The sequence below is a fragment of the Melitaea cinxia genome, chromosome 3 (genome assembly GCF_905220565.1).
Source record: "Melitaea cinxia chromosome 3, ilMelCinx1.1, whole genome shotgun sequence".
Classification (NCBI taxonomy): domain Eukaryota; kingdom Metazoa; phylum Arthropoda; class Insecta; order Lepidoptera; family Nymphalidae; genus Melitaea; species Melitaea cinxia.
In genome coordinates this window covers 18,627,597-18,654,586 of record NC_059396.1, presented here as the reverse complement: position 1 = coordinate 18,654,586, position 26,990 = coordinate 18,627,597, and the positions used below count along the sequence as shown (strand labels likewise).

Here is a 26,990-nt window from a genome sequence, read left to right as displayed (position 1 = left end):
TTAATAAAATTACTAAAGGTTTACGCTTAAAAACACAAATAAATATAAATACTCTTTTCGTCATTACCTTACTACTATTTACTCATTTTTATGATTATTGTTCAGCATTGTAGTCTTGTTTGTGATTCTTAAAAAACTTCAATACAAATATTAAAAACCTGAAAGGAAATAGGTAGGTACCTATTTGAAATTTAAATTGTCTATTTATTCTTTATTCATTCAAATTGATCTTGATAAAAATATTTTTATATTATCGTAATATCATATCAAAATAAACAAAATCGTCTGTATTTTTAGTTGCCAAGCAACAAGAAAATCCTTGTGGATTTAGGAATAAGTGTATTACACCGCAACTTTAACTTATATTTAAAAAAAAAAAGATATCTTAGCAATAATGATTGAAAGTACTCAAGAAAATGATGAATACACAGAACAACACGAACCGTATAGCTTGAAAGTCAGGTATTAAAATATTTTCAATTAATAATTGTTCTAATTTACCCGCAGAAAGACGATGACGAGAATTAAGCTCCGATTCTTGACCTATAGGTAAATCTAAGCTAAGTTGAAATATAAACAAAATATTCTACGAGCTTAACGTCTTTATTATATGTTTTATTATTTATTTTTTATTTTGTCTATGTTCCACATCTTAATAATACTTGTAGTAGGTACGGTGAATTACCATTATGAAAATTTTTGCCTATAATGGTAATTTATGTAGTAATGGAAAATTTGTAACCAAAGAGTTTGAAATGCAACCAATATACTTAAGTTTATCAATACAATACTTCTTTCAAAGTCTTTTAGTAAAGTAAAAAGCTGAGTTTTCTAGTTTTATTCTTTTCTGTATCACGTAGTAAGATGGTGCTCATTACTCATCATCACTTCAGCCTATCGCAATCCACTGCTGGACGTAGGCCTCCACAAGTTCGAGCCAAAAATAGCGTGAACTCATGTGTGTTTACTATAATCACCACGCTGAACAGGCGGGTTGGTGACCACAGGGCTGACTTTGTCGCACCGAAGACGCAGCTGCTCGTCTTCGTTCGGTGTATTTCAAAGCCAGCAATTGGATGGTTAGCCCACTATCGGTCAGCATTATAACTTCCAAAGATAGTGCTCATTCAGTTTGAATTTGAAAAGACATCATATTATCCTATAATATAGATAAAATATAAATATTGACGTCATCGTTTTTTATTTCGTGGTAAATGATTTTATTACTCGATATATTTGTCTTATTGTTAGCTCGCAGTCTAATTAATAAAGGTCATTGATCATTGATGGCCAGAGTATTGAAAACAGTGAATGCAACCCGTAACCTGTATAAGTGTATAGTACAAATTATGTTTTAATTATGACAACACTACCACTCTCAGGTGGGCGATACCCCAACAGTTGGAGAACATGATCTTTGTTGGAAGAGATGTAGTCGCAGTAGCACATGACATTTACATTATATTCCTCAATTTAAGAACAAACACTGAAGTGGTCTATGTCGCTAATGATAAACAGAAAGGAGATGGTGTTGATGTTATCACAGGTGGGAAGAGCTAACACATACACGCAAAAACACAACACAGTCACAACCACAGACACGCGCGTGCGTAAACACAAAACAGAATTATTCATAAAATATTTAATGTAATCCTCATTAGAATTTGTATGCTCTATTCTTAAATTACAGGTCACAGATCCAATCTTTTCGCATTCGCTGAAAAAATAAAACATCCTCGTATTTTCATCGTCAACTATCCAACATTTCAAATATTAGCGGAATTAAAAGGTACTAAAAAGATACTTTCGTAATTTATTTAAAGTGACTATACGTAATCTATACATACATACATACTTATAATAAAATGGTAGTAAAGTCAAAACTGTACATTGAATATTTTTTTAAAAAAATACTTGGGGTGTAATCTACCATCGACACCGAAACCAAAAATATAGTTTTTAGAATTTTTGTCTGTTTGTCTGTATGTATGTCCGGGATAAACTCAAAAAGTACTGCATGGATTTACTTCAAGTTTGGCACAAATATTATTAAGAAGTCGGGTCAACATATAGGATACATATTATCACGCTATCACCTACGGGGAACGAGCAGTGAACCTTTATTTCTTCAACGCATTATGTAACAAAGTGTAATCTAACGACGCATATTTGAATGTTGTTGTTATTATGTTAATAACCATACTATAAGCTAGCTTCACACTATCAATAAAGACATTCTGTAGTATATTTAGTATCAGCATTGCACCCGTGCGAAGCCGGGGCGGGTCGCTAGTTTAAGATAATTATTATTTTAGATACTGACGTAAACCGTTACAAAGGTCTCTGCATGATGGAGTCTGACTTGATTGGAGGTTTTAGTGGCTTTCCCAACTATCTAATATCAATATGGAGTTGGCGAACTCATCAGCGGCTTGTTTCAATCTCAACGGGTGTGATTCGACGCAGTCAGATTTATATGTAAGATATAACTTGCTACGGCCCGGTTTCACCGATTATTGATAATTAAAGTTATCCTACACAAAAGTTACGAATGGACTTTAACAGCAGGTGGTAGCATAGGTCGTTAGGACCTGTTTCTTCTCAATTAACAAAATACTTTTTTTAGATTCACACTTGCGAATTGAAATACGTAACTCACAAATATAGCGCCCTTTTATAGTAAAAAGAATAATTCACAACTGGTAAACTAGACCTTAAGAAAAATATACCAAAACTGTAAATATTTATTTATTTTTTTTATTTATTCGAGGCTCATCAACGCAAGGTACACAGCAAACTATCTAGCGTACGTACATACATTTTATTAAAATGTTCGTGTACCCGCAATTACAGATGGGCACGGCATTTACAATAATGACGCTCGAATAATTAATCAAATAGTAATAATTTCATCTAAGATTCGTATCATTGTATGGCTTTCAAAAAATTATGAGTAAAGTAAATAAGGAATTAATATTATTTTAAATTTATTTTTATTAAGGACTACCCCGTTAGCGCAGTTTGTAGTGACCCTGCTTTCTGCTCCGAGGGTTGTAGGTTCGATTCCCACCCCGAGTCTGGGTGTAATATAAATATTTATTTATATATTTATATATGTATTATTTATAAGTATGTTTATCGAAAAAAAATATATATGTAGCTATACCAGTCGGCTGTTACCTATAACACAAGCATTAAGTTGCTTATTGTAGGAACAGACGACCGTGTGTGTATTGTGTAGATATTTATTTATTTATTTATATCTTAGGGCCAGTCGAACGCATTTGCTGTTGTGTCAATGCTGGGGCGAAGGTCTTACAGTGTGGGAGGTGGCACAGTGCTACAAGCGCTGCTTGATACTAAAACGCAGTAAGGAAGAAATAAAAGGATCGGACGTATCTGATCTAAAGCCCGTTTCTGTTTGTTGGAGCAATGAAGGACAACTGTACGCTATTGATGAAAAAGCTAATCTTTATGGCGTAAGTCCTCTAATATGTTCTAGATCCCAATTTGATCCTTCAAACCGGAAAAAATATTTAAGTAATTAACTTGTTAATTCCAAAATTAAATACTTGTAAATTTTTAAATTAACCCTAGATAGCTAATGTTCCTGAATTTATAGGATAAGCTAACTATTAGACTTTTTGACGACCATTTTTTAAGCGTCATTTTTAAATTGTATGTTATTTTAATCAGGTTTATTAAACTCATGGGTAATATGGGATATAAATAAAGATAATTATTACATAAATGAATATTTATTTAACGTTTAAGTACTAAATCACAAATCATAAATGGCACATGTTTCATTGAGATCAATAAGGCACTAAATCTTACAATGAATAAATTAGGAACTATTCTTTAGATTTTTTTTCCTTTATAGGTATAATAAAATAAAAAGCTTGAAATTAACCGTAACTATCAAATTACTTAGATTTTTCTGTCACAAGTTGGGCAAAAGTCGATTGTATATTCGCCACAAATGGGAACTCTGCAACAATTGCAGTGATTCTTTGTCATGCACCTTTTCTCATAGGAACACAAACTGCAGCTTTTCCTTGTCGTTGTTGAGGTATTCTCAGGTATCAGAGGACTTTCAGGATCCGATTGTTCAAGAATTTGACCTTGAACTTCAGCGCGGTCCTCATGGCTAAAACCCAATACATCTCTTATTTTGTCTTTTATACTTCGAGGCATTGTTGGTATTTCAAGTCGTTTCAAGCAAGTTTTCACCGTGGTTCGACGAGCTTTTCATGCAATTGTTTCATAAAGCTTCTTCGTAACAGTGGTTGACATCCAGACACCAAGACATTATGGCAATATAAGATGTAAGAATTGATACTCGATAATCAATTGTAAGATGGTTATCTTTCAACGCAGCTGTCAAAAATAAGACATCGAGGAGAGCGTTGAGTTACTCTTTGCATGTGTCGTTTTGGGTTAATGTAATAGTCTCATGGCTTTGTTTCTTTATGGCTATTTCAGGATTGGTCCACTGCAAAATTTCCTCACATATTTCGTCTGTCATAAAGGAACCAAATAAAACGAATGGATCTGTTATGTTCTTGACTGAAGGGGCTGGTCCTCTAGCCGTGGGAACGATATTTATCACAGAAGTTCGGGAAAAAGTGTGTCCTTTTTAGTTGCCCATACGTGAGGACTTTTGCCTCGAATATTGGCTTGAGTCAAGTGGATAATGGTAGTTAGAAGCCGATGAAGAATTGTCACTGAGAGGACGAGCATTGAAAGGCGAACATTCTTGTTCATCTTCAATATCTATAGATGGACTTACTTTTGTTTCTTCAGTGTCCGAGGGTTCGTCGTGAAAGTGACTTTCCACGTCATCAGCCAACAAACCATCCCCATTTTCACCATCAGAAAAAACATCATTTGCGTTGACATAATTGTCATCTTCTAACGCACGAACTATGTCGTCATCTGTATTCAACCTCGCAGCCATTCTTTACTATCAACGATATAACTTTAAAAAAAAGTAACAAAAATCTACACAAAGCACAGGTTTGAAAGTTACGCATAAGCTAACCATTCGTCAAAATGACGAGTATGCAGTAGGTATCTCAAAAACAAAAGTACTTACCGGCTAAATGCGACAACCACGCGACGTAGTCTAGCGGTCACTAAGTTGGCTCGAATGATCGAGTGTGTAGGTAAAACCATTAGAAAGGGAGAGGAAGATATTTATTTGATGCTCGTCATTTTGACGAACGTTAGCTATCTGTCTAGGTAAATTCTACAATTAGTAATTTTGCTTAAAAACGTGATAGATTTGTAAAGTTTTTTGTAAAGCCGTTTCTTATTCACTTTGTTAGATATCACTATACCCAAACGTATTCTTAAATAAATTTAAATATACTTATAAGATTGATTGAGATATGAGGTGAAGACAGTTTTAATGACGATGGCCCAAGGGCTCTGTCAACCCAAGGGTTGATTCCTTAAACAAGCTACCGCTAAAGTTCTAATATTTATTGAAGATACTGAAGGGCGAAGGTTTTTTTTCAGCTGTTAGATATTTACTGGCTGCAAAGCTGAAAGGAATAAAAATTTGTTGATATTAAAATGTAAATTACGAGTGATCAATAAGTGTAGGATCATTGTTCATTTTTTTAGTACATTTTAATTTTCAGCTCCAATCCGATGGAATATATATGGTTACTAATTTAGATTGGTCAGAAAACCTGAAAGGCACAAAAACACCTTGTATGTGTTCATTTAGCAATGGCATTTTGATCTACGGTCCTGACTCCTGTCTTCGGGTAGGTTGACCATTTATCTTTAATATAGGATACGTATCATATTTTGTCCTACTAATTGTTTACATGTGTCTCCTAAAGTCTTTAAAAAAAGTTGAGCATCAGTGGCAAGTTGTTTGGAAGTACAGAACAGAGGATGAAGTAATCCGTTTGGTATCAAACTCGACGTCAGATGTCGCAATAATGTGGACAAAGAAAGGCTTTATTTATAAAATTACAGGCGAATCGGAAGACAAGATCGAAATAAAATTATTTTCTTTTAAACAGAGGTATGGAAATTGCAAATATGCAAATTTGATGCTCGTTTTTTTTTCTCCTTTTCATTTGCACGTTTAAATTTCACAATAACTTGCAGAAATATAAAAAAAATACAGTTGATCGCCCCTAATTATACACATATCGCAACGATCAATAATATAGGCGTTCTTTGTATTTACGAAGTAGCCACTGCGAAACTGGTAAGTTTATATTTTTTTCATACAAATAATTTTTATAACAATCTTTACATGATCCTATTTTACCAACCAGGTCCTTGTAAAATATGTGAAAGGAGAAGACGTCTCCTTCGTGGCCAGTCCAGTTGATCCATTGTTAATTATTTTTGGAGAGGTCGGTCATAACTATGGGATGGCTCTTTTTACTTTTGATCAAAAAGAAGGTTTACAGAAGATCGGCAGCATGTGTCTGACACATCAAATAGTTTCCCGAGTTTTATTTTCACCGACGGGAAAAGAAATTGTCGCCGCTGCTATGTCGGCGGGACATATATTTATTTTAAAGGTAATCTTAGTACTTCATTCAACAAAATATTTTGGCAATGCTAATTGATACAGTTTACTCTCTTTAACAGTTGTCAGACGATTACAAGCTTACTTTAGTGCGATATACAGAATTGGGACGTGGTCTTGCCGATTGTTTTCTAATGAAAGTCGGAGAATCGATACGAGTGTTTAGTATCGTGCTTTTTTCGGATAAATACGCAATAGGTACGATAAAATTTCGCCGTGACATTTGTTACTCATCTTACGATACATAACACTTTATTTAATTTTTTTTTAAAGGTGAACGTATAATTTGCATAAATGCGGAGACTGGAAAGGACAATAAGTTTGCGGGTAAGATGGCGGGGCCATATGCTCAGCTGGTACCTCTACACGCTCGTGACACAGCCCTGGCAGTCCCTCATTTATCGAAGCAAATGCACGTCCTAAAACTCTCTGGCGAAGTAAGTACAAGACCTTAAAAAGGAGTGTCAACCACACGACTGAAGTAAAACATCTTTCGCTCCGTCTAACTTATATATCCCTCTCAACTTCCGTTTCCTTGCCCGATCACACTTTTCATAACGTTCTCATCACGTATTCACCAGCTTACTCCCCAAGTCAAGCGTACATAAAAAAGTGTAACTTAAAAAAAAATATTAATTTCGGATTAATAAAATTAATGACTTTGTGTAAATTTCAATTCAAATAAAGTAACGTATTAACAGAAAGGTGTAACGGTTTCCGTGAAGATGGGCCCAGTGGTTGACACGGGGCATCATTTGAAGCAATTTCTAGCTTTCTACAACACGGGTGCACTACTAACTTATGGTGCCGATGGTACGGTTATACTCCGACAGCCAAATGCGACTGAAGAATATAGTAAGTTACGTCAAATAATGATTTTACCTATTTTACCCTGTAATCTTAAGACTCTATCCTTCCTCATTTTATATTTATTATTATAGATTTGCAAATATCTGTGACTCATCGATACGAGGGTGGAGTCAAGCAAGCAGTTATTGATGCAGAAAATCGCTACATTGTCTCTCTTGCTAACAACAAGACTCTTGCAGTACACTTCTTGCACAGAGACCAATCTGAGCGCCGCGAATTACTACACACTCCGCCCGATCTTAGTATTTTCAACGAAATTGTAAATGCTATTACTATTATTAATGAAAATGAAAGTAAGTTTATGTTTCTAAAATAATTAATTATCGAAATGATTCGATAAAATACTTAAATAATAATATATCTATATTACAGAAAACTATTTGGATTTGCAAGAAGACAAAAAAGTAAAGGAAGAAGCCATGGACTACAAGAAACAACGAGAAGATGTGGTTCGATCCCTAGAAACAGTTAAAACCAGATTAGTAAGCCTTCTAGAAGAAAATCTTGCTGAACGTCCTCTGCACCAACTCTCCCTGTCCGAATTTAATCTTCACCTTGAACATAAGAAAGAGCGCATAAAACAGGTAACAACTTAAAATTACAATTGAAAGTACCTATATTTTTAAAGCTATTCTTGAAAAGATGAAATAATAGTGATTTAAAAATGCAGGCAGAAAAGGAGCGTGAACAAATACGTCTCGAAACAGAAGCACGCATTCGTGCGCAAGACAAAGTGACGGCCTGGATCAAAAGTCAGTGTTGGGATACTATGCTGATTCCACGCGTTAAGCTATTTGCCATATTCAGCCATTACCAGGTACTCTTTTTTATTATAATAATTACTAAACAATTGCAATCCTTTTTGTCATTTGCAATTTGAATGCAGGTAGAGAATTACGCAGTACTTCCGACGCAGAGAGATAATTGGCCCGAATTACAACAAATTGAAGCATTACGTGGCATTGAGATGGAAAACGATGGAAGTGTTTTCCGGCCATGGGAGGAGCTCAGTGAGAGGTCGAGCTTGGAGGAAAATCAAGCTTCGTAATTATAATTTTATATTTTCATCATCATCATCATTCTCAAACTTACCACATTATTGATTAATTATTTAATTTGTCTTTATCTTTTTCACCGTGATTGTCAAATAATTTCGTTACCAACGAAATTATTTGTTATATTATCTACAAACAGAGTGGCTCCACATTCTCTGGTGTCAGTGAAATCAATGCGAAAGAGCGGTGAAAGCCAGATGATGGCGGAAATAGTGGAGTCGGACGAGTCGGTGCCGGGCGAGTCCTACGTATTGTCTGGGACCAATGCGCACCGCTTTATCCAGATACCGACCTTCATGATACCACAAACCATGGCTTATAGCTTTCTGCAGATGAATTGGCTACAGCACATAGTTAAAGTAATCTTCTTCGACAAAACTTGCTTCAATTCCTTATTGTGTTTTTCTTGATTGTTGATCAAACATTAATTTTCAGTTAAATGTTCAAAATATGCGGCTGTGGTTCAATAAGCAATTTGACGACCTGATGAATCTAAAGAAGCGTGAAATTGGACTCGTAGACGAAAGAAACGCTCGCCTACGTTTCATAATTGATGGTAACAAAAAAAGGTTGACAATACTGAAAGTGAATAAAATTTAAATTATTGTAAGTAATATTCGCGTCTTAATATTTATTGAACAGAATTGAATAAGCTTTCTGACCTACGTGGAAGTTTTCATCATTTGACCATACAAATTCGGGACCCTGAATGGCGACAGGAAGAACAACCGCACCGGCTGATTAAAGTAGATCCTGAAGAGGTAAAAGCAATAATTTATTGTTTTTGAGCTAAAATTCTTTTGATTTTGCTAGTAGCTATTGATTGTTTTATCCTGTACTTAAACGCTGTAATGATTACATTGATTATTGTTCTTAACTTTATGGTTGACTTATTAATACATCAGTCCCATAATCGTATAATTGATTTGCCCTTCATTAAACGTTAATACGAAACAACAAATTTCATTTCAGTTCATTACATTGTACTTGTTTCTTGTGATAAAAATGAGTTATCAATCAATTTAATTTAGTAATGTTACCTACTCATAATCACCTCATGCACTTATAAGTTAACGGTTACAGATCACAATCAACCAGGAAGTGGAGAATTTTCGTTTCACTCATCTGCTCACACATTCGTGTTATCCCGAATATCTGGTTTTTTTTTTTTTTATATATATAGACTAGCGCTTGACTGCGATCTCACCTGAAGTCAAGTGAAGATGCAGCCTAAGGTGGTGCGCGCTTGCCTAGAAGATGCCTATTCACTCTTGATTTAAAGATACCCAAGTTATAGTTCGTTGGAAAAACGGAAGCCGGAAGGGCATTCCAAATTTTTGCGGTGCGTATTAGGAACGAGGAAGCAAATCGTTTAGTGCGACATCGTGGGATTTCAACCACATAGCGGTGCAGATTCATGCGATGCCTTGCGGTTCGGTGGTAGAAAGGTGATGGTGGAACCAAATTGTATAGTTCTAGAGCACACTCTCCGAAATATAACCTGTAAAATACCGACAAACAGGCAACCTTGCGCCGATGTTCGAGACTTTGAAGTCTAGAGCGAACCAGCGATTTGTCACCGATGAGTCTTCTGGCGCGTCGATCCACAGAATCCAAAGCAGTGAGCTGGTACTTGGCAGAGCCATCCCATAAGTGACTGCAGTACTCCATACACGATCGAACTTGTGCTTGGTAGAGAGTAAGAAGCTGTTCCGGTGTGAAGTACTGCCTGACTTTATTGAGGATACCAAGTTTCTTACCAGCAATTTTTGCCTTGGATTCTATGCATTGTCCGAAGTTCATATTAGACGAAATATTTATGCCTAGAAGATCAATACTATCGGTGATCGGAACAGATACACCCCGGAAAGTTGGGGCTAATGGGAATGGACTCCGTTTAGCACTGAAAAGACACGCTTGTGTTTTGGAAGCATTAAACTTGACTAGGTTGGCGACATCCCAATTGGATACCTCTTTCAAAGCCAAATTCATGCGTTCAACCAGGGCCTCTCTATGCTCATGAGTTTCAGCCCCACCAGCTCGGGGACCGGACACGTATCTCTCCGTAACAGTGCTGTCATCCGCGTATCCAAAGATACCGGGCCTGAGGAGGTCATTTATGTGAATCAAGAAGAGGGTTGCAGAGAGAACTGATCCCTGAGGGACACCGGCGTTAACCGCCATCAAGTCAGACGAGGAGCCATCTAAGACCACCCGAAATGATCGTCCACTCAGGAAATCTGATATCCAGTCACACAAGCTCGGGGGTATTCCGTAAGCTGAAAGCTTGCTCAATAGGCTCTCATGCCAGACCCGGTCAAATGCCTTCGATACATCAAGTGAGACAGCTAGCGCTTCTCCGTGTTTGTCCAAGGCTTCGCCACAGATGTGCGAGGCGTACACTAAAAGATCCCCCGTGGACCTGTTACGGCGGAAACAGTATTGCTGGTCCGACAGGAGGTCATTCAACTCGAGGTATGCTAGGAGCTTTTCATTCAGTATACGCTCCAAACTTTTACACAGTATGGAGGTGATCGCGATAGGTCTATAGTTAGCCGGGTCGGCACGACTACCTTTTTTAGGTACAGGTTGTACGTTGGTAATCTTCCATGCTTTAGGAACTTGAGCGGATTTTAGAGAGAGGCGGTACAAGCGCGTGAGAATAGGAGACAACTCAGGAGCACAGTGTTTAAGAACTCTTGCTGGTATCCCGTCAGGGCCACTAGCCTTATTCACGTCCAAGTTACGGAGTACTCTCAAAACCTCAGTTTGGCGAATGCGTAGTTCTGACATAACAGAGTCGCAAGTACATCTGGTAGTACATCTGGTACTTTAAAGCAAATAATATGCATAATTTTCCATATTCCGCACACAAATCTGTAATTGTTAATATTATAAGGCTGTGTAATACTAATAAAACGAGGATTTTTGAAAAGCGAAAAATAGTTCCAATTTAACTCGATCCATGAAATCTAAGTAAGTACGTTGTAATTCAAAGCGATGAGTGTCCTCCAGTGCAGTGTCGAGCCGTACGTGAGCCCGAGCCAGGTGCTGGTGCCGCCCCCGGAGCCGCAGCCCAAGGACGACTTCCGCGAACGTGCCTTGATGTACATGATGGACGGAGTGCTCGAGAAGCTCTGGCATGAGGAGATCAAGAAGCCCATACCCATGCCGCTCTGCATGGTCTGTGATCTCTACTTATTACAATATTCTGTGTTAACTGGAAGTATTACCGAAATATTTTCCCATGTCAGTGTCAATGTGCTCTGTCGAATTTTACTTTACTAAGTTTTATACTTCGTCAGTTATGAAAGCATTATAAATAGTAACAGAACATTTTTTCCTAGGTCATTACAAAAATACTATATGTAAAATAATATTCAAAGTAATAATTGTGTTTGCTCACTAATAAAAAAAAACTGACTTCAATTACGGAAAAAAGTAATACGACGTAGGTAGTCGGTAAAACAATCAATAAAATAGTCATTATTAGGGATAGGAAACACAAAAAGTAATAATCAGATCTTGATCAAAATAATGGGAGCACATCTCAAGCACTAGCTTTCATTTAAAAAGAATATTTAAAGCCGGTCCACGAAGTAAAAAGTTGAGAAATGAGATAGCTCAATAAAAATTGCACTCGAATTACTAACCTCTTTCTTTTTTTAAAACAGCTAATTATGATATTTAATATTTTTATATAGTTAGAGAAAGATCCAGAACAATTCAATGAGGATGATTTACGACTAGTGTTCGATTACGAGGCCAAAGTTGCATTTAGAAATGAGGAAAGAGATAAGTATCGGAAGATGCTCCACGCGGAATATGCCAAATTAGCACAAGTCCTCAATGAAGGAATTGTAAAGTTCAATCAAAAGGTAAGTAAAAGAGGAAACTACGCTTAAAACTATTTACAATATCGTCATTTCTGCAGTTTATCGTTTTACAGGTAAAAGAAATGTGGTTGATAAAGTTGAGAGTTGATTCAGTTATTGGGCAAGAAAATTTGAATCTTATGCGATTACGTAGAACCAATTTAGATCGTGTTGAAATGGCTGAAAAATTAGAAGAACTGAGGTACTATTATTGTTTAAAATGAATTGTAGTTATATTCAATGTTAAAAAGTACTACCTGTTGCGACATGCAAACTAGAGAAAACTGACGCATCCTACATAGCGATATCAGTTGTCAGAGCATATACAACCGTCACATCTCCAAAAATTAATGTGTACTAAGTATTTCCAGTTGTGTCAAATTCTTCTATTTTATGACCTTTCAGAAGTGATATAAAAATGTACGAAGCAGAATTAGAATTACTACAGAAAGAATTGCAGTTAATTCAAGAACAGATTGAAGAGTGTCAAGCGACATATGAGAGTCTAATGCAGAAGGACAAATATTTGGATCGCACATTTAAGAATCATTTTGCTGATCTTTCGCCTATTATTGTCGACCAGTGCTACAAGTTCTTTAAGTACGGTTAAGTTAATTGCAAACGACAATTCTATGATAAAAGTTTTAGTACAAAACAAAAATCTATGTGACAATTGATAAATATAGTAGCCTATAGTTTTACTATATTTGTAACGCAGACTCCAACAACATATTTAGAAAAAAATATAGTAGTAACTGATAAATGATTTATCTGAAGTTTTGCGGTGTATCTTTTTAGAAAAAGGCCTAAATGGCATCAGCGTGCAACAATGATACCAGTTGTTCTCTACGACTTAGCTAATGCTGTTCTTACTGGAATCCGTCCTCCACTTTTACATACGGACTGTCTAGAATTTTTCAAGGGGTTAGTAATTACCATAATGAGTGTATGTATTTAAAAATAATATGGTCGACCTGAATAAATGACATTATTCTAGAGTCGAGCAATTAGACCAGATTAGCAATATGCCACCAGTGATGGATGAGGGACTCTGGATAACTATGATCAAACTTCGTCGAGCGAAAATCGAAAACGAAATACGTGTACGTAGAAATGTTCAGTCCTATTACTTGGTTGTCAGATATCACTAGGTACACGACCTTAGTTTGTAATGTACCTAATTTATAAGCTCCTTTGTCTCCTGGAGTGGAGACTGCGTTCTGGCAACCGCAGTGTGGGACGTCATCCGGCCCGTTGGACCGATGATGTACGTAACATTGCCGGTGTAGGCTGGATGAGGATTGCGGAAAACCGGGATGTCTGGCGCGAATTTGAGGAAACCTATGTCCAGCAGTGGATTACAATAGGCTGAACTGAATAATTTAAAAATGTATCATTTTCAAATTGATTGTTGATTTTATTACCATGACTTATTGACGGTTTTGTATTTTTTATTTTGTTTTTAAATTAGGTAGACGTTTCTTTCGACGTTCTGTTAGGATGCCGACCCTGTTTGTCTTTTTAAAAAAAAACTATACTACTTTACACCGCTAACTGCTTTATTCAAAAGATTGGACACAATGTTGGAAAACTGACTTCCGAACTTTAAATTGATGTCCGATCTACTCGGGGCTCTGAGTCTAACTGACTGTTTTTTAATAAAAATAATATTAACGAAGAAACAATATAATTCAATTGCTGAGTAATGATAAAACTATAGGAAAAATACAGTGTATAATATTAATGCTTATGAAGCTTTTACTGCGTTGTAAAATGGGATATAACAGCCCCCCCCTTTTGACTGAGCTTTTTCTAAATTAAGATGAAGCGAAGTTTCGAAATAGAAAAATCATTAGAGTTCAGAAGTCATTACAAAATATAGAGATAGAAAATAAAACTTATAGTAAAATATTGCAAAATAATTTTGTAACAGTATAAAAATTCGAACAGTTTTACAATTAAATCGTATAAAAGAAACAGAGTAAAATTTAACTAACAATTAGTGTACAATTGAATAATAAAATTGTATAAAGATTAAACAAAATTGTACAAAAAGAAATAGTAAATGCTAAAGTTAGTTTTTTTTTTTTTTTTATGAAATAGTAAAATTAGAAATTGAATTAAAATATAAAACATGTATTAAACAAAAATAATGAATTTTGCAAATAACATAGTATGCTTAGCGTAATAGTTAAAATGTAGCAATTAAATTTATTAGCTTATTAGCTTTATTAGCTTATTATAATATAACATTTATTAAATAAGTAAAACAAGTCGTTTTACAAAAGATTTAGGATTTAGTGAATCACATTAATAAAAATGATATAGTAGAAATAGTAAAATAGCATGTCATAGAAATTAAAATTTTATAGTAATTAAAATTCATTTCTTAGTATTAACAAAATAAAACTTGACAAATAAAATAGAACATGAATTAGTTATTAAGATTTCGTGCAGAGGAATAGTGAACCTTGCTAACAGTTTTATAAGGTTCATAATTGTTACAATTTGGTAATGACTTTACCGATTTATTATCTTCTTCAGAAGTTGATATATCAGTCATCTCAATTGAATTTGTAATTTTAGAACTATGTTTCGATGACTTTTTATTATGACACTGGTTAAATATTTGTATACAATATCTATCTTTACCTTGACGATTTCTTAAACATTTCAATAGCTTATAGGTTAAGAATAAAAATAGGAATACAATTAAAATATACGTGAATGCGGAATAGTATGAGCCATATTTAATAAAATGTGATTCATTTTGAAGATTATTTAATTCTAATTCTAAATTATCCAGCTGATGATTCGCGTATTTCAAAGAATCTAAATTAATTTTACTTAAAGAAATTGGCGTTAAATATGGTAAACTTTTATTAAATATGCTCTTTTTACAACAATCGTCTTTTGTTATATCAAAACTTATATCTATAGCTGATTTAACAGAAAATTGATAAGTAATTGTTGGCACTAGTTGAATAGTTTTAGAATAACCAATACAATTTTCAGTTAATTTGACAATGCCTGTGCCAATAATAGAATGATCAGTGATATCATCATTACATTTTATTATTAATTTATTCATATCGGATTGTACATAAATCCATCTGTTATTTTTTAATTTATGCCATATATCAATTTGGCCGAATAATAACTTGGCGTTACATTCAGAAGGTAAAGAAAGAGTTACTTCTGTTAATAATTTCGATTCACAATTAGGATTAGTTATGCTAGACAACATAGTAATTTGTTCACAAATAGAATAGTTATTATTAATAAATTTACAATCATTTAAATCATTAAGCATAGCATAATGTATTCTATCGTCACTTAAAGCGGTATAAGAATCAGAAGGTTGGATAAGCGCAAAAGTTTGTACATGTGAGTCATCGTGAGGAGTCGGTAATGGGATATTTTTATAAACAGTGAACTTATCCGGTGTTATTAACGGAATTTGCAAACTGAAAACAATCTTATTGTTATAATAATATGAACTAAGTTTCGAAACATCAATCAATGAATGAATATTATGTATATTTAATTGAACTGGAAAGTCTAAGTGTTTGTTTATTTGATTAATATGCTTAGTTAATTCATTATAAAGACTTAAAGGGCTTATTACACTAGGGTGCAAAATATTTAATTTTGAGAATAAAATAGCGTTTAAAGTTGTATCTAGCAAGTTAGAAATAGAAAGTAAGGAACTTTCAATTATATTTAGCAAATTATTTATTCTAGAAATATGAAGAAGCAAATTATTAGTTTTTGTAACTTGCGAAAATATTTCATTCATGTAATTAATTTGGTTATTTAATCTTAACTCATTTTGGTTTAATTTATAAATCGTGGCGTTAAAATTATTTATTGTTGATTTAATTATGTGAATATTATCTCGAAACAAATTGAATAATTCTGATTCACTTTTCCGACAGGATTCTATCGCGGCATCATATTTTCTCGCGTCATCTGCGTCTAGAGTACCAAAGAAAAATTTAAGGATTTCCCCTCCAAATTCTAGAGATCTTTTAACTTTATTTGACGATTGATTATTAATTATTATATGCTCTAAAGATTGCAGTTTAATGTAATTGTACTTTATTAAAATTTCAACGGGATTTGAAAAATCTTTACATTGAGAAAATTCGTCAGTATTTATTTTTGAACAAAGGTTTAAGGTATCGTACAATAAATTTTCAATTTTATTGAGATAAGGATTTAAAGATATAAGGTCTATATATGTTATGACTTTCCAATAATCGTTATAAAAATTGATATTTGTAATAGGTTCAAAATAAATTCCAGGACTATGAGATATAGGAATGATACTCGATTCGGCGTGGCTTCGGCTTCCATAGCATAAAGCTCTGAAAAATATAATAATGAATAAATTTAAGGTGTAGAAATAGCAGGCTTAATCTCGTTTGTGTGATATTTAAAATGTTTACGACCTATTTGTATGGTTACATTATGTTTATTGTGTACTTTTATGATTTTGTATGGACCTTTCCATATCGGTGATAGAGCCTTACGGAGTCGGTGATGGTATTTTACATATACTGAGTCACCAGTTTTATACGAAATTTCACGGGAACTAGCATCGTAGTATTGTTTAGATTTTTCTTTGCTATTGATTATGTTTTGAATAGCCTTTTCCCTACTAAGACGCATTCGATATTGCAAAGATCGAATATATTCATTGTAAGTTGTATTGTTATTGGTTTCATATAGAGAATTAGGAATGTTAGGTTTATGCCCATATAATAATTCATAAGGGGTGAAATTAGTAGTGCAATGAGGGGTAGTATTAATAGCTAGTATTGCGGTAAATAAATAGCAATGCCAATCGTTCTGGTTTTCGTTTACAAATGATTTTAAATATTCTTTTAATGTAGCATGTGAGCGTTCTAGAGCTCCATTTGTTTGTGGATGATAAGGTGTAGTAAATAGGGCTTTAATTTTTAGGATTTGAGTTAATTCTTTGAATAATTCAGACGTAAAACAAGTACCTAAATCCGTTAAAATTGTTTTAGGGAAACCGAAAAGGGACATAAAATGTACAAGATTTCTGGCTATTTCTTCACTGGTAGCCGTGATCATGGGATAGGCACTAGAAAATTTCGTTAAATCATCTTGTAGCGTAAGGATAAATTTAAATTTTTGATAACCTGCTTCAGGTAAGGGACCTACGATGTCGAGAGCTAAACGTTCAAATGGTCTAGTAGAAGTAGAAGTTATCTCCATTGGAGCCTTATTGGACATTCTCAATGGTTTATTAATTTGACATAATTGACATTTCTTTACGTAATCTACGATATCAGAGCGCATACCTTTCCAGTAATAGGCAGCTTTAATTCGATTATACATACGATTTGACCCTGGATGACCTGCAATAGGTGAGTCATGATTTTCTTTTAAAATTTTAGGGATTTCCACGGGAGTAGGATAAATTAGTTGGTTCTTATATATATGAATTTTAATATTAGTGTTATGGAAAATATAAGCAATCATGTTATATATTTTAATATAAGCTAGTTTAGAAAACGGATCTGAAAAGTCCGATAAAGCGATATCTGTAATATCAGGATTCTCAATTACAATTTTATTTCTAAGTTTTATTAGTAAATTGTAAATATCTTTAAATTTAGTTTCTTCATAATGATGAACTTTAGTAAACAGAAAATAGTAAGATTTATTCTTATCGTTTACGCATTGAATTGTAAAAGGTTCGCGTTCAGAATTTAATAAGTCCTCGGGCTTTTCTAACTGCGCTAATATTTCTTCACAGTGAGGTATCGATGAGTCGAAATCTAAAGAGACGGGACACACAATGATTTTTTGTTTAGATAAATGTAATCCTTCTGTGCATTCCAAAATTATAGTATTCGAAGTAGAAAGTTTATTAGTAAATTGGTCCTTAAAATATTTTTCATAACTAGAATTATTTAAAGTGTTAATATTTATAACATTGACGGGACAGCGAGATAACGCATCGGCGTTAGAGTTAAGGCGACCTTGTTTATAAACGATTTCGTAATCATACTCTTCGAGTTTTAGGCGCCAACGAATGAGTCTACTACCGGGATCTTTAACGTTAAATAACCATACTAATGGTCTATGATCGGTGACAATTTTAAATTTGTTACCATAAAGATAGGGACGGAACGTCTTGACTGCGAATAAAATTGCTAAAAGTTCTTTTTCAGTGGTCGAATAATTACCTTCAGGACGATTTAAAGTACGTGACGCGTAAGCTATCGGCTTATCTTTACCTATAGGACCTTGGGATAAAACTGCACCTACGGCGTAATTACTTGCGTCCGTGGTTACTATAAACGGTTGAGAAAAATCTGGGTATTGAAGCAGCGGGGCATTAATTAATTTTCCTTTCAAAACATCGAAAGCAATCTGTTGTTCCTGAGACCAGTGAAAAGTTGCGTCTTTTTTTAATAAAGAAGTAAGTGGTTTAGTTAATTTGGAGAAATTTTCGATAAATCGGCGATAATAGCCTACTAGACCTAAGAAAGACTTAATTTCTTTAGGATTTTTAGGAACTGGGAATTGTGAAACGGCCTTTACTTTATCAGGATTTGGGGAAACACCTTTGTCGGTGATAATATGGCCAAGGTAAGTGACTTCGTGTCTTAGAAACTCGCATTTGTCTGGCTGAAGCTTTAAGTTAAATTGGCGAAATTTGTCGAATACAAGTTTTAATTTCATCACGTGATCTTGTAAATTTTGACTGTATATTATACAATCGTCTAAATAAATGTAACAATGTAAGCCTTGTAAACCTGATAATACGGTGTTCATTAGCCTTTGAAACGTGGCTGGGGCATTTTTTAACCCAAAAGGCATTCTTGTAAACTCGTAGTGTCCAGACATGCTTGAATTTGTGCTTATTGTGAATCCTGTTTTTGGAGCATCTTTGGGACATGTCTTTATCTGATGAAAGCCACTTGTAAGATCCAGAGTACTAAAATACTTGCAATGACCTAGTTGGTCAAGAATGTCGGTGATAAGAGGTAGTGGATAAGTTTCGGAAACAGTGACGTCATTAAGGCGACGGTAATCAATTACTATTCTCCACTTTTGTTTGCCAGAAGCATCCATCTTTTTCGGAACTACCCAAACCGGGGCGCTCCACGGCGAAATAGAAGGTCGGATAATGTCTTGGTCCAACATCTTTCGAATTTGGGAATCGACTTCCTCTTTGTGGCACTCGGGAAACCGATAAGATTTGACATGAATAGGAGGTGCATCACCTGTATTAATAGTGTGTTCAATAGCATTCGTGAAGGTTAAGGGTTCACCGTCTATATGAAAAATATCTGTATATAAAGAACAACACTCTAAGAGAGCTTTTCGCTCTTCATCATTTAGATGTGAACAGCGTATAAGGCTTAAAACTTTATTTGCACGATCAAATTTATTACTCGAAATAGAATTAATTTTAAAACAAGATTCCGAATCGAAACAATCTCGTTCAATTGGCGTTAACTTTACATGATAATTCTTTACTTCAATATCATTTTCAGTTGTATTTAAAATAGAAAGATTTATTTTCTTATTTGGTTTTACCTTTACTATACAATTAGCGACATAAACACCTTCACTTAAGGTGTGATTTAATACGAGAGCTTCATTGTTATGATATAAGTCGGGCGAGTAATTTGATACAGTGCACTCGATAACGGCTTCAGCACGAGCCGGAATGATATAAGTTGGCTGTGTATAGATAATCGGAATAGAATGATTCATTATAGTCATAAATTTAGAATAATAATTAATATTTGACTTAAAATAATTGCAAAAATCACTACCGATAATTCCATCATAATGATTTAAATTAATATTATCTTTTGTTACGTGAAATTTATATTTAAATATTTCGTTAGAGATATTAAATTCCATTTGAAAAGTTCCTAATGTTTCCACAGGATTTTCAGAACTGTTAATTCCTTTTAATTTGACAATTTCATTCGATAAATTTGGTATTTGTAATAGACAAGAACCTTTTATAATACTGATAGATGATCCTGTATCGACAAGGAAACACAATTTATTCGAGGCAAGTTTCGAATTTAAGTAAATATGAGGTAAAGACACCTTTTTGCTATAATTATTAATTTCATAAATAAGTTTGGATTTGCAATTAGTATTTAATTCACATGTATGTATCGTAGTTTTAATATTAGAGTTAGTATTTTGGGCATTATTTTGGCAATTAATTTTACCACTAGAAATAGTAGAATTAAGTTCATTTGATCGAGAGTTATTTAAGTTAGGTTTGAATGATATATTCTTAGAGTTAGTAACATTTTGACACTTATGGTGATTAGTTTTGCCTTGAAAAATAGTAGGACTCGGCTCTTTTGGCTGAGATATAGATTTAGTAAAGTTAGTATGACTCAACACTTTTGGTTGAGATTTGGATTTAGTAGAGTTAGTAGGATTCAACATTTTTTGTTGAAATTTAGATTTAGTAGAATTAGTATGACTCAACACTTTTGGTTGAGATTTGGATTTAGTAGAGTTAGTAGGATTCAACATTATTTGTTGAAATTTAGATTTAGTAGATTTAGTATGACTCAACACTTTTGGTTGAGATTTAGATTTAGTAGAATTACTCGTAATAGGATTCAACATTTTGTGTTGAAATTTAGATTTAGTAAAATTAGTAGAAAAGTTAGAATATGGCGTGTCCTTATGACCTTGAATGGATTTTGGCAGACACGGAACCAAAATCCTTTTTAATTTAAATCTTCATGACGATTAATCGATTGAGAATCATTTATATAATTATTCGGTTCGTTTTCACATGTATGTGCACCGGCAATATTAGAATTAGCATTTGACGTGTCATGTTGCACGTTGCTTGTATTCACACGGCGTTTCATATTAAATTGACGCTTGCGACATTCCATGATCGTATGACCGACGTGTTTACAATAATTACACGTTTTATTATAAAATATATTAGAGTTTGTATTTAAATTATTTTTTGGATTTATGTGAAATAGTTTTCGCGAATATTTAGGCTCTTTATTTTTATAACAATCTGAGGAACTATGACCTATCTTATTACATAATGAACACTGTTTCTGAGGTCTTGAATTAATTTTGTATAAATTAAATAATTTTTCCTCGTCAGTTGCGTATTGTATCGCATCATTGAGAGTTAGAGGGTTTTTACACCTGACGATATTAGAAATTGAAGGGTTAAGCCCTAATAAAAATGAATTTAAAGCAAGGTCTTCCATAGCAGCTATACGGCCTGGGAGCTCGCTCTCGTCCTTACAGCTATAATGGATATCTGAATGTATTCGCGTTAAAATTTGCTCTATCCTTAATGAATATTTTGTTACGTCTTCGTTTGGCAATTGTTTAGAATGTTGTAAATCGGACAATAAATGAGTCGCATGTTTCTTTTCTCCGAATGTAGACCTTAGAAATGTTTTTAAGTCTGACCAATTTGAAAAATGTTTTAAACTGCATGCAACCTGAGCTTTACCTTCTAATTGCGATAATATAAATTTACATAAAATTTGTTGTTGGTCTGAATTAGCCAGTGACATCGCATTCTCACAATTGGTGAGAAATGCAGGGAGTGATTCTCTATCCCCACTATATGATTTGATAAATTTTGTTAAAAAGGACAAAGTTATTTTTTCAGACATTTCGGTTCTTTTCAATGATTCCGCTTTAAGAGACATTAGCTTAAAATACTATTATGTATGCTGAGCTTATAATAGGACAAAAAAAATACAATAAGTACAATATGACAATGGTAGAATTAAAATGCTTAAATATAAAATTAAGTAGATTCAGAGTTTATACGATTTAGAACACTGATTTAGAACACTGATTTATAAAACTCTACTAATTTGAGCACTTTTAGCTCTTAAAACTTTTTGATTTACTTAATACTTTATAAATATCACAAAACACTTACAAGAAGACGGCAATACACACTCGCATGTCGTCGCGTGGGAACCGGTGTCGCGTTGCTGTGACGTCTCTCGTAACTGGAGCGGATGGAATTTTCTTGGTGTGGTGAGCTAGACCTGGAGACCCGGAGACTTGGAGCGGGCTCAGACGATATGCTGAGGCTGACCGTCGTCCTGGATGCAGTAGCTGGAGCGGGCTCACGCTTAAGAGCGGAGGCTGATCGTCGTCCTTTGAGCGGCTGGAGCGGGCTCACGCTTAAGAGCGGAGGCTTATCGTCGTCCTTTGTAGTTGACGCAGGCTTAACCTTTGGTCAAGGCTTACTGTCGGTCAAAAATTTAGGGTGGCTCTGTTCGGATACCAGCGTCTGTTGTTTGACTCTATGTCGTCAGACTTCTCTGGTATCCCACTTCTGACACCAATTTGTTAGGATGCCGACCCTGTTTGTCTTTTAAAAAAAAAACTATACTACTTTACACCGCTAACTGCTTTATTCAAAAGATTGGACACAATGTTGGAAAACTGACTTCCGAACTTTAAATTGATGTCCGATCTACTCGGGGCTCTGAGTCTAACTGACTGTTTTTTAATAAAAATAATATTAACGAAGAAACAATATAATTCAATTGCTGAGTAATGATAAAACTATAGGAAAAATACAGTGTATAATATTAATGCTTATGAAGCTTTTACTGCGTTGTAAAATGGGATATAACAGTTCGTTAAATGTGTGAAAAATAAAAATCACGTTTTTGTGTAGAATCGCCTTATAGCGAAATAAATATTTTCATTTCATTTCATTCGACCTTCAAGACGAATACGTTGCCATTGTACATACCATTGCATTATTTCTTTAAAAAAAAGTTTTTTTTTTATATCACTAGGTCGGCAAACAAGCGTACGGATCACCTGATAGTAAGAGATCACCGTAACCTATAGACGCCAGCAACATCAGATGCATCGCAAGCGCGTTGCCGACCCAATCCCCAATCCCCCAGGAGCTCTGGTCACCTTACTTACCAACAGGAATACAATACTGCTTGAAAGCAGTATTATTTAGCCGTGATTTTCTGTAAGGTCGAGGTACTACCCCACACATGAGTCCACGTTATTTTTGGCGTAAACTTGTGGAGGCCTATGTCCAGCAGAGGACTGTATAGGCTGTAATGATAATGATAACTACCCCAGTCGGGCTGCTCCAGATTTTGAGCGGGAAATTCCTGCTGTGCCCCACCTCAGTTAGAGGTAAATAGTGAATAACGGTGGGGGCGTGCAGCTGCGCGCAGTGGCGCAGGAGCTGTCGGCGGCGGAGGCGGCGGCGGGCGCGGGGCGCGCGGCGGCGGCGGCGCGCCGGCTGCGGCTCGCGCGTTGTGCCGAGTGGCTGGCGCGGCGTCGCCGGGGATCCGAGCTGGCGGCCAGGGACCGGACCCTGCAGGTAAGCTGGCGAACGCGCGCACGCCTAGGAGCCGCCATCAATCCGAGCTATCCACATAGCCCACTGGACCCAGTGCCTTTGACACTTAATAGCTTACAGTGTTAAGAATCGCACCCTGCAGGTAAGCTAATGGACGTGGGAAATAAATGGCCCGCCGAACTGGCGGCCAGAGACCGAGCCCTGCAGGTAAGCTGGCGAACGCGGCGCTCGCCTAGGAGCTGCCATCAATCCACTGGACCCAGCGGTGCCTTTAACACTTATGGCGACATCTATCGCGCGAAATACGAACGACTACAAACTACGTAATTAGAGAAAACTGACGTATGCTACATCGCGCTATCAGAGTTTTCAAAGTGATTAAGTATATATACAAGATCCCGACAACAACCGTCGGGACGTTAGCCCGCCAGACACAACACCCGTCTGGTTGAAGGATCCTCCCTTTGCGATGGCGAACGAGGAACTGAACATCTTGTTCCTCACATCCCCCAAATACTTAATAGCTTATAGTGTTAAGAATCGCACCCTGCAGGTAAGCTAAGGACGTGGGAAATAAATGGTCCTTGCCAATCGGTGGTATGATAGTGGTATGTTGAACTTTTTGTTGTTTATGTTGAACGAAATACCGCGCAGCGTCGGGATACCGAGCTGGTGGCTAGGAAATGCACGCTTCAAGGTAACTTGCGAATATTGTGAATAAATGTCCATATGACTTATCCAGGCAAAAAACCGAGCTACAAGGTACTAGTACTACTAGATCCAGCGGTGACTGGTATTTTATTAGTTTACAACGGGATCGCTTGTAACGTTTGTGAATGGCAAAATAGCTATTAGGAAATATTTTATCAATTCCGAAATAGCTTCTTCATCATCATTACTTTTAAACAAACAGGTTATAAATTTTGATATCACGGCGATTTTTGTTTCTACAAGTTTTTCATTAGCCTTATAATTACAGCTAGTATTACCTGCGGGACAAGTCGAAATTTTAACTACCGGTCACATGGAAGACTTCGAGGATGCCACCCTCATACCTCGAGATGAAATCGAAAAAGTTAATAACGTTATTTTGGTAAGACTGTGTGTTTTAAAAATACATAATATTGTTATATGGAATTTTTTAACACAGTTTTGAAATATGCAGAAAGTAGGAGAATGGAAATTGAAGATGATGAAGAAACAAATAGAATTTCGTAAAGGGATATTATCGAAGGAATGGGAACACGCTCAGATGAAAATGAAATTACGGCATATGGAACAGGAACTATATTCTTATCAAAGACTCAAGGTAAATAAAATATACGGAGAAGCAGCAGGCGGTACTTTAAATAAGCCGTTTTTTAAGTACTTTTTTAACTACATCATAATTTCCCTAGATACCTAAAGAGCTTCAAAATTACCTGAAAAATAAAGAGTTGGGTTACACGGATGAACAAGACTACATTCGCATGGAAAAAGAAATAGAAGCATCAAAGATGTCTGTTAATAAGATGCTAACTGAACAAATACGTAAAGTTGAAGAAATTGAAGTAAGTGTCGGCAATAGTAGGTAAATTCGCTTCAGCCTGTAATGTCCCACTGTTCAGAATAGGCCTCTTTCCCCGTTTAGGAGAAGAATCAGAGCTTAAACCACCAAGTTACTCAAATGCTGGTTGGCAGATACATCCCTACTGTGAATAACGATCAGTATCAGGTGTACATGATAACAGCCGAAGCCGACGGCTTAACGTGCTCTCCGTGGCACGGTGGGGAGACACACAAGGACTGCACAAACATCCAGATCACGGCAAACATCTGTACGGCCAATACAAATGTTTGGCATGTGCGGGGATCGAACACACAACCGCCAGTACAAGAGCCACAAACCAGTGATGAGACCTGTTGCGCCAATGCGTCGTCATTCGCTCACCATCAAATCATTTCGAAATTGGTAAGCATTTGTTTATGCAGGTGAGAATCAACGCGCTTGAGACGCAGGCACAGGACTTGGAAAAATTGATCACCTCACTCAATGTGAAGGTTTCAGAGAAGAAACTTAATGAGGATCCTCTGGAGCCCATTCGAATACGTCGCATTTTTAAAAGAAGGCAAGTATTCGTACTATTTTTTGTGTTCATAAAAGCACAAATGTTCCGTAACTTGGGTAGATGTAGGTACCTAGTCTGAAATTTTCACTTACCCTAATTCAGGCAGCATTATTTATTATTTTTATTGTTGAAGAGTACGTATTGAAATATATAGAGAATAGATATTGAAAATGAATGCTATTTATATTTATAACTGTGTTTAGTCCAGACAGTAAAAAGATAAATCAATTCTATAATGTAGACGTAACAACGTCAATTTTCTTTTTGGAAACAAAGCAACACACACATACTCGTGCAATTAACACAAACTCGTACAATTAACACACCCACGTACACAGGCGCGCTCCTTACACTTGTACTCTAATGAGTAACTTTGAGATTCAGAAGTCTAACAATGTGGTGTATCTACGTAAGTTGCAATGATGCGGTAACTGGTCGATCCGACAGGATGGAAACGCTGGTAATGCGCAGCAAACTAATCCGCGAGGTGCAGAGCAACCACACGCGCATTGTACTGCTGCAGACCGAGCTCGAATTGTTGCGACTCAAGACCTACCCGACGCTTGCCAGCTTCCGGACCATTAACTAAATGTACCTCAGATCTCTAATTAATGAACAATTAGCATTAAGCCAACTCTTCCAAATTATTATAAAAACATCTAAGCTGTTTTATATGAGAAATTTTATGGGCTGCCAGTATACAAAAAGTTTTATGTGGATTTTGTTGGATTTTGTGTACCTCTTTGCCTGATTAATTTTAGATGAGTGTAAAATTAATGGTGTTCAGTAAAAGATATTTGAAATTAATCAACTTTTATTTTCGTTACAAAAACAAGTATGTAAGGAAATTTTATCTCGTTACACAATTATAAATGTGACTTGCAAAGAACATTTGAGCTTCCAACTTATATTTACTTGATAATGATGTTACTTAACGATTGACGAATTTATTTTTGGACAAGTGTGTATTTAATGTATAGACAAGTGAAAATTAATATTGGGGATTTATGTAATATAAGTAACTCAAAATGTTGCCTATAAAATTAATATAACATTAAAATATACATTAATATATACGTAGATAAGAGTCCGAACAATAACAATACCAAAAATGTTTCTAAACTAATTAAACATTTTTTACAATGAAACTGTTTT

The 26,990-nt window shown here is 35.3% G+C and overlaps 1 protein-coding gene across 1 annotated transcript; it reads left to right on the top strand.

The window, feature by feature from the left end:
* Positions 1 to 394: 394 nt before the first annotated feature.
* LOC123668326 (cilia- and flagella-associated protein 43) lies at positions 395 to 26,642 on the top strand. The gene is made up of 31 exons (XM_045602084.1): positions 395 to 462; positions 1,383 to 1,546; positions 1,691 to 1,789; positions 2,316 to 2,478; positions 3,269 to 3,479; positions 5,649 to 5,777; positions 5,856 to 6,043; positions 6,130 to 6,232; positions 6,303 to 6,554; positions 6,625 to 6,760; positions 6,836 to 6,999; positions 7,264 to 7,417; positions 7,504 to 7,725; positions 7,805 to 8,016; positions 8,103 to 8,249; positions 8,319 to 8,476; positions 8,627 to 8,846; positions 8,923 to 9,043; positions 9,130 to 9,248; positions 11,503 to 11,670; positions 12,192 to 12,365; positions 12,437 to 12,564; positions 12,768 to 12,962; positions 13,161 to 13,286; positions 13,360 to 13,465; positions 23,590 to 23,748; positions 24,707 to 24,820; positions 24,893 to 25,036; positions 25,125 to 25,277; positions 25,699 to 25,835; positions 26,283 to 26,642. Exons 1-31 carry the CDS (start codon positions 395 to 397, stop codon positions 26,422 to 26,424), a joined length of 4,776 nt encoding a protein of 1,591 aa, XP_045458040.1. The 3' UTR covers positions 26,425 to 26,642.
* The last annotated feature ends 348 nt before the right edge of the window (positions 26,643 to 26,990 follow it).

Bases quoted from the DNA above. Each gene is read 5' to 3' on its own strand.
- LOC123668326 (XM_045602084.1), top strand. From the start codon at position 395: ATGATTGAAAGTACTCAAGAAAATGATGAATACACAGAACAACACGAA. The intron at 5,778-5,855 runs GTAGGTTGACCA...TGTCTCCTAAAG, and splicing joins GTCCTGACTCCTGTCTTCGG to TCTTTAAAAAAAGTTGAGCA. The intron at 7,000-7,263 runs GTAAGTACAAGA...ACGTATTAACAG, and splicing joins TCCTAAAACTCTCTGGCGAA to AAAGGTGTAACGGTTTCCGT.